General features: G+C 44.0%; 1 protein-coding gene across 3 annotated transcripts; it reads left to right on the top strand.

The window, feature by feature from the left end:
• Nucleotides 1-958: 958 nt before the first annotated feature.
• P2RY1 (purinergic receptor P2Y1) lies at nt 959-7,351 on the top strand. Of its 3 annotated transcripts, none has more exons than XM_027543247.1 (2): nt 959-2,764; nt 5,241-7,351. In XM_027543247.1, exon 1 carries the CDS (start codon nt 1,606-1,608, stop codon nt 2,725-2,727), a length of 1,122 nt encoding a protein of 373 aa, XP_027399048.1. In that variant the 5' UTR covers nt 959-1,605; the 3' UTR covers nt 2,728-2,764; nt 5,241-7,351. The 3 variants fall into 3 exon arrangements, 2 of the variants coding, with proteins under 2 accessions (XP_027399048.1, XP_027399038.1); XR_003511284.1 differs by having other exon boundaries at nt 1,241-3,461; nt 4,998-7,349; XM_027543237.1 differs by having other exon boundaries at nt 1,244-2,764; nt 4,998-7,349.
• Nucleotides 7,352-7,599: the final 248 nt, after the last annotated feature.

The following is a 7,599-nucleotide window of genomic DNA, read 5'->3' as shown; positions in this document are numbered from 1 at the left end:
ACTAGGGAAGCCCATATGTCTTCACATGTATCTATGTAAGGTTGTATTTAATAGTCGTTATTTCCCGAACTATATGTTTTTAATTATTCTTTATTGCAGCCTTTGTTCTTTAATTAAACGTACTGAACAGGAAGATTTGGGGACCCTGCGTAGTCGGCAGGTAGGTGGTAAGTAACAAGTTAAATTGTGCTGAAGCAACGTCAAGGTTCAACTAATAATATTTTTACAAAGCCCTTTTAGAAATGTTCACGCTGATGTTAACAATGACGTCGATTCATTAGCATTTCCTTAATTAAGAAAAACAATACGAAAATAAAAAGGGAACGGGAGACTTGAAGGACAGAAAGAGATGCTCCCCATCTCCCTCCACACCCTCCCTCCCGCCTTTGAAATCTTTCTGCGAGTAGCAGGTTTCTGCAAGCGCCAGGAATCCGGTCTCATTAAAGCGCGGAGCGCTGCAATGCCAGGGCGTTCCCCGCTGGGGACTGCAGGCTGCCTGAAACATGCAAACACCTGGCGTGGTTCTTGAAGGCCCTGGAGACTTCAGTCTCCTTCGGTCGGCTCCAGGGTGTTAGGCAGAAGGCTCTGAGCGGTCAGAGGGGTTTCCTGTGTGTCAGCAACTTCACTTTGCCGAAGATAGCCGGCGGAAGAGCGGAGGAACGCTGGCGGGCCAATCGCTTCTCGGCAGCCAGCCCTAGCCCTGACCCTGACCGAGTGCGCCCCGCGTCCTCCGCCGACTCCGGCAGTGGCTCCGGGACAGAAGCTGAACGCGCCGGCCCACGGCGAAGACCAGTTCTCCCCGAAGACGTCTCCGGCCCGGAGCGAACACCCTGGAGAGCGCGGGCAGGCAGCCGGGCGGGCTTCACGGAGGCACGCCCCTCTCCTCCCAGCTGCGCGCGGACTCGCCCGGCGCCCAAACTCCGCCCACCCTCGCAGGGAGCCTGGCTCGCCCTCCGGCCGCTGCACTCCAAACGGAGCAGGTCTCTAGAAAAGCCTGCGAGATCACCCAGACTGCGAGCCGGACGCGATCCAGAAGCGCACGAGTCTGCGGCCACGCGCGCTCCGATGGCCCCCAGAAGCTGAGGGCAGCGGGGCGCGGGCCCTAGACCCGAGCTGCTGGCTTGCAAGGTAGGGAGAAGGAAGATGCCCAAACGAAGTTGATCTTCGGGGGAAGGAGGCTGGGGCGCGCCCTCCCCACGCCGGAGCGCAGCGCAGCGAATTTGGCTCAACCTCACTGAGGCCCCCGGCGCGCTCTCCAGCGCGAACCCTCGGTCCCTAGGGAAAGCGCAGTCGGAAAGTTGTCTACTCGGGTGTCCTGAGCGCCCCGTTGTGTAACCTCGGCGTTGCCGGCCGGACGGGGAAGTTGCTGGTCCACCGGCCAGCCGGGTTCGGTCGCCGCTCAGGGCGGATTTCATGGCCCACGGCGAACGCGGGGCCGGAGCTGGCGTGGGCGAGCCCCCGCGCGCCCCCTCCCGCAGGGATCCCCGGCTCCCGCTCCCGTCTGCTCGCCAGCCTTTCCGATGCTCGCTGCGCCCCTCGCCGCCGCCGCCGCCCTCCTGCCGCCGCTTGTCCCTTGGAGCTGCCGCCTAAGTCGGGGAGGAGAGAATGACCGAGGTGCTGTGGCCGGCGGTCCCCAACGGGACGGACACTGCCTTCCTTGCCGACCCTGGTTCGCCCTGGGGAAACAGCACAGTGACTTCCACCGCCGCCGTCGCCAGCCCGTTCAAATGCGCGCTGACCAAGACAGGCTTCCAGTTCTACTACCTGCCAGCTGTCTACATCTTGGTGTTCATTATCGGCTTCCTGGGCAACAGCGTGGCCATCTGGATGTTCGTCTTCCACATGAAGCCGTGGAGCGGCATCTCCGTGTACATGTTCAACTTGGCCCTGGCCGACTTCTTGTACGTGCTGACTCTGCCGGCGCTCATCTTCTACTACTTCAATAAGACCGACTGGATCTTTGGGGATGCCATGTGCAAGCTGCAGAGGTTCATCTTCCACGTGAACCTCTATGGCAGCATCTTATTCCTGACCTGCATTAGCGCGCACCGGTACAGCGGCGTGGTGTACCCGCTCAAGTCCCTGGGTAGGCTCAAGAAGAAGAACGCGGTCTATATTAGCGTGCTGGTGTGGCTCATCGTGGTGGTGGGCATCTCCCCCATCCTCTTCTACTCTGGCACCGGGATCCGGAAAAACAAAACCATCACCTGCTATGACACCACCTCAGACGAGTACCTGCGAAGTTATTTCATCTATAGTATGTGCACGACCGTGGCCATGTTCTGTGTCCCCTTGGTGCTGATTTTGGGCTGTTACGGATTAATTGTGAGAGCTCTGATTTACAAAGACCTGGACAATTCGCCTCTGAGGAGGAAATCCATTTACCTGGTGATTATTGTACTGACTGTTTTTGCTGTGTCTTACATCCCTTTCCACGTGATGAAAACAATGAATTTGAGGGCCCGGCTGGATTTTCAGACCCCAGAAATGTGTGCTTTCAATGATAGGGTGTATGCCACTTATCAGGTGACAAGAGGTCTAGCAAGTCTCAACAGTTGTGTGGACCCCATTCTCTATTTCTTGGCAGGAGATACTTTCAGAAGGAGACTCTCCCGAGCCACCAGGAAGGCTTCCAGAAGAAGTGAGGCAAACTTGCAGTCCAAGAGTGAAGACATGACACTCAATATTTTATCAGAGTTCAAGCAGAATGGAGATACAAGCTTGTGAAGATGCAGGAATCCCCAAACACCCACTTTGTAACATGGTAGGATGCTTCATAGAGCCAAGCGCTTTTTTCCCCTTTCAGTTTCTAGTAAGTTTAGAGAAAATTCAAGCCAAGAAAGCAGTGAATTAACAAATAAAATAGAAGTGGAAATGCCTACACCCACACTTAGCTTGTTCGGATTTGCTTTCTAACCAGAAGTTAGACTTCTGGTCTAACTTCCTTCGCTCCAGGGCTTCCTTCTTTCTAACCAGAAGTATGTAACATAAAATTATACTGCCCTCCTTAAATATTTACTTTCTCTTCTGCCTTTAAAATTTGCAAACTCTTCTCTTTAAAGTGTACATGAGTACTGAAGCTATTTGGATATTAATATTTTCTCCAAGAAAACTGACCACCTGAAACCTGAGTTTGTGATTTGTCTAGTGTTTATTGTCTTTAATAATCTGAGGTAGGAACAAATTGAAACTTTACATTCTTAGATTAGAGACATACACCAAAATACTAAAGTCAGCCCATTCAGAAGCAGATGAACAGATTGCTGCTGGGTGTCTTTTTTTGATCCTATACGCATAGGTGGTAGCTGGCTGAATTTTTCTGGAGAATTGAATAGAAAAATCAAGTCAATGAATTTACAAGTCTCCAAAGGGATTATCTCACAATTGTTTCTAGAAAACTGCTTACTCTGTGTTGGGTGCTAAATGTTTGTGGATGGAATCATCTGTATATTATCTTACAGGTAAAATGCCTTCAGAATAATCTAAGTGCATGTACTTTCCTTGTAAACACCACAAACTCTGTTAGAGTTCCTGTGACAGAGAGCTTTTACATGCACCACTGCTCTGCAGTGCCCAAGGATTATGTTTGTGTTCCAGTACAAATGCTCACTTCCATCTGTAAAACAATGTTAAAAATCACAGAGAAATTACAGATCAAAGTTGAATAGCTATTAGCAAGTTGAGGGACGTCGGCAGGAGGGAGAGTGGTTGACAGTCATCCATAATGCATAGCCTGCAAGCATATTCTCAAATGTATGAGGGACCAAGATGGGGGAGATGACATTTTTAGAATAAGGGTTTTAGTTTAAATTAATTATGGTGTAAAAGCTCTCTCTCTCTTTTTTGACTTCTTCCAAATGGTGGAAAACATGGAATGCAGTGTAACAAGAAGGCAGAATTTGCATGTGTTGTGTTGGTAGAATGAGGTGCTATAATGCTTTGCTGGGTCTTACATCCTCATTTTTGAAGGGAAAACTCCAAACATATGGGAAAGGGAAATATGAAGAATTAAATTTAAATACTTGAAGTACCACAGCACTACAAAGTGAGGTGTAGAAACTACTAATCAAACTAATAATAGTTTAAGCGAATACTACTGGACAGTGTTTTATATTTTACCTCTGTCAGGCAGTAATGACAAATCTATAAAATACTTCAATAACTTTCATAATGATTTTTAGTGAATACTGAATTGCTGCATTTCTAGCCCTTGAAACAGCCAAATTTGGTATAGGTTATATATTAGATATATATTATTCTACATATATCAAAACGGTCAAATTTGATATATGTAGAATAATGAGTGAGGTGATCACTTACAACACCAAATAAATCAATCCGATATCAAAGGAATTTCTCATGGTGAAGACACGCCAACAAACCAGCATCAGAGTCTGCAACTGATGGTGGGGAAGCTTGTTTGAAAGTGCTTTATATGTAGAGCAATTTGGGGCTGCGTCCAAGGTAAGAACCTTAGTGCTCTGTGGGACCTGGCGATAAGAAAGTCAGAGTTGGGCTTCAGTTCTTGCAGCGTCTGGATGGATTTCAGATTTGTGAGCCCTTCAGTTTCTTAGACTTTCTCTGACTACTAAGACCAATGAATAAAAGCTGAAAAGCTGTGTTTAACCACCCTAAAGAGTGCGACTTTTTCCCATGTTCAGTGTTAAGACACAGGATTATAGAAACCAAATCAAGTGGAAACCTTTCAGATGTCCTACCTACACCTCATTTTGAGGAAAGAGAAGTGTTAACTAGGTTCTCATTTGATTAGGACCCTGCAGTGTTGTCTGTTGTGAAATCCTAAAAGAAAAAGACTAAGCTATGTCATGAATGTGTTACCCCTGTCAAATATCATGTGCAGTGAGACATGATTAATACCACTAAATTGGCCAGAGTGGAAATATCAAAGCCTGTACCATCCTTGAACTCAAAGGCTCATGATACACATTTCTATAATATTCCCTCACCTTTATTTACTGTAGTGTTCTTCCTTTTAGGTCTGAAGATGCCCAGCCTGGTTTACAGTATATGTTAGGTACATTGATTCAGCTTCCAGGGAACTTTCTTTTGGAGTGTGGCTCCAGTGTGGAGGTAAACAGGGATGAGAAATGCCCTTTTACTCCTTGACATGCTATTTCCACAGAGTTTCTTTCTTAACGTCATACATCACGTAGTGGACAATGATGACATGCAGTTGCCTGCCTAATAGTGACAAGAATGATCTCTCTAACCCCTTCCAGGCACGAAGTGGTCTCTGGGATGAGTCTGCTAATGATGAAAACATACCGAGGGTCAAGATAAAGCAGTGACCTATTGGCTGAAGGTCTGATTCATGACTTATGATAAAGATTGGGTATTTTACCAGTAAAGGCAGAAATCTGCTGGCATTTTGATAAAAAGAAAAGCTAAAATTAAGGAATGTAGCAATTAACTAAACTTCACACTACAAAACTGAATGCCAAAGTGTTTTATGGCTCATCAGTCGGCAACTTTGACCCATTGAACATCAGTGTGTGTGTTTGGATTGAAATGCTAAACACACAGACCCAGGAGAGATATGGCATGAGAGTAGAATTTGGAGTTAAAATGGCGATATTGCCCACTGGCCAGCTGTGGGACTTCTTGACCCTGTCAAGACCCCTCTCTGTGGATTAAAAGGGCTGGATGATATCCATCTGTTGGGGCCTTAGGGGATGTAGTAGAGAACTATCGGCAGCCAGAGGTGCATGAAATCTGCTACAGTATTTTCCAGGACTGCTGAATGCCAGTCCTTGGCTAAAAAAACTCGTACAAAGTTCACCAATTGTGAAATGGATATGACCTTTAAGTTTTCTGTCTCAGGGCAGTGCACTATACTGCCTGTGGATATCAGAGATGTCAGTGCTTACAGCAGCTGGAATTGGACTCATGACTATAAAGGTGTGTAACTAGTTAGAGATATAGTAAAGCTTTAACTTTGCTGGTCAAATTGTAACTATCATAATAGTATTTATTGATGAAGCTCACAGTCCTTCCATTGTACAGATTGAAAAACTTTCTTGAAAGTTCCAACATACTGATGTAAATTATATTTATTACAATGTATAATATTAATATGTCACATTGGTGTATTTTACATAATTATTCTGCATAAAAATGAGTGACTGTATATTATGATGCTTTTCAAATATCAGTATCTTGAAATGTTTTAAGTTTTCAGATTTTTTCATCTAAAATATGAAAATCTGTTTTGTGATACAAGTGATTCATTTTCTCTAGAAATGCTTTTGCACGTTTATCTTTTTATTTAGGGTTCTTCCTACATAGACACAGTTTGGTGTCAAACTTTCATTAGGATCAATAGTAAATACAGAATATCTTAGCCAAACTGAGTCTGTATTGTCTACATTTTATATACTATTATAGAAGTATTTATATTGTCTTTTCAATATGTTTGGAATTGTATCCGCAAATACAGTCAGAGCTTCCCATTTCTAATTGCAAAAGGTTTGTCCTAAACTCAATCGACATCACTTATGTTTTAGAAGTCTGGTGAGATGGGCATTATAGATACAATATTAGCATTTAAGGAAATACTTAAGGGAGATGGACAGAGAAAGAGACAGCTGGTGTAATCAATTACTCTGCTCAATTCTGCTTCAGTTTTTATGTTGTGTTTCTTCTTAAGGTGAAATAGCATAATCTTAATTTCTTAGAGATGAAGTTTCTAAGTAACACACTACCAGCAGGTTCAACATTGCTAGTAATTTTAATGTTTTTTCTGTTCATTTGATAACTTTAATTCCAAGTTTTACAATAATATCTATATATTATTTGGCTGCTGAATCCTGTTACAGTTTTTTTTTTTAATTCTGTTGTACATTATATTATACACATCATTACAAATTAACATGAAGGGGAATATATATTACATATCAAAAATTGTGAATTTGAACTCTAGTATGTGTTAGTGCTTTTGCAAAAATGTTTATTTTTATAATATCTGTGATTTTAATATAGGTAATTGAACTAGATTTCTTTGTGATGAATAGTGCCATTGAATGACTGGTATGGAAACAGTGTTACTTGACATTTTGTGCTTTCTCAGGTTTATCTATATCAATGGTAGCTTAACAGATTCCAGACTAATTGTGCATAATTGTGTTTTACAAGGAATGTACATTTCCTATAAGTTTGCATGCAGGAGTGTACAACTTGGAGTGTGTGTGTGTGTGTTCACAGCATGGCAGCCAACTTTGTATCTGCTGTTGATAATAACAGCAGAGCTTTGGTATAATCGTGGTCATTAGAATTATACCTACCATAGACAATGAAAACCGAAAAAGTCTCAATAAAACTATGAAATGTGGTCTGATGGCTTCTATGTTATTATAGTATTAATACTTGCAACTTTTCTCAAATTTTGACCTGTACTGTTACATGTGCACATACTAAGTCGCTTTAGTCATGTCTCATTCTGTGTGACCCTTTAGACTGTAGCCCGCCAGGCTCCTCTGTCCATGGGATTCTCCAGGCAAGAATACTAGAGTTGGTTGCCTTGCCCTTCTCCAGGGGATCTTCCCTATCCAGGGATTGAACCCATGTCTCCTGCAGCTCCTG

This window comes from Bos indicus x Bos taurus, chromosome 1, assembly GCF_003369695.1.
Source record: "Bos indicus x Bos taurus breed Angus x Brahman F1 hybrid chromosome 1, Bos_hybrid_MaternalHap_v2.0, whole genome shotgun sequence".
Taxonomy (NCBI): domain Eukaryota; kingdom Metazoa; phylum Chordata; class Mammalia; order Artiodactyla; family Bovidae; genus Bos; species Bos indicus x Bos taurus.
Note: the sequence above shows the minus strand (reverse complement) of the source record. Positions and strands in the feature narration are given on the sequence as shown.

Coding starts and splice junctions, on each gene's coding strand:
- P2RY1 (XM_027543247.1), top strand. CDS start 1,606: ATGACCGAGGTGCTGTGGCCGGCGGTCCCCAACGGGACGGACACTGCC.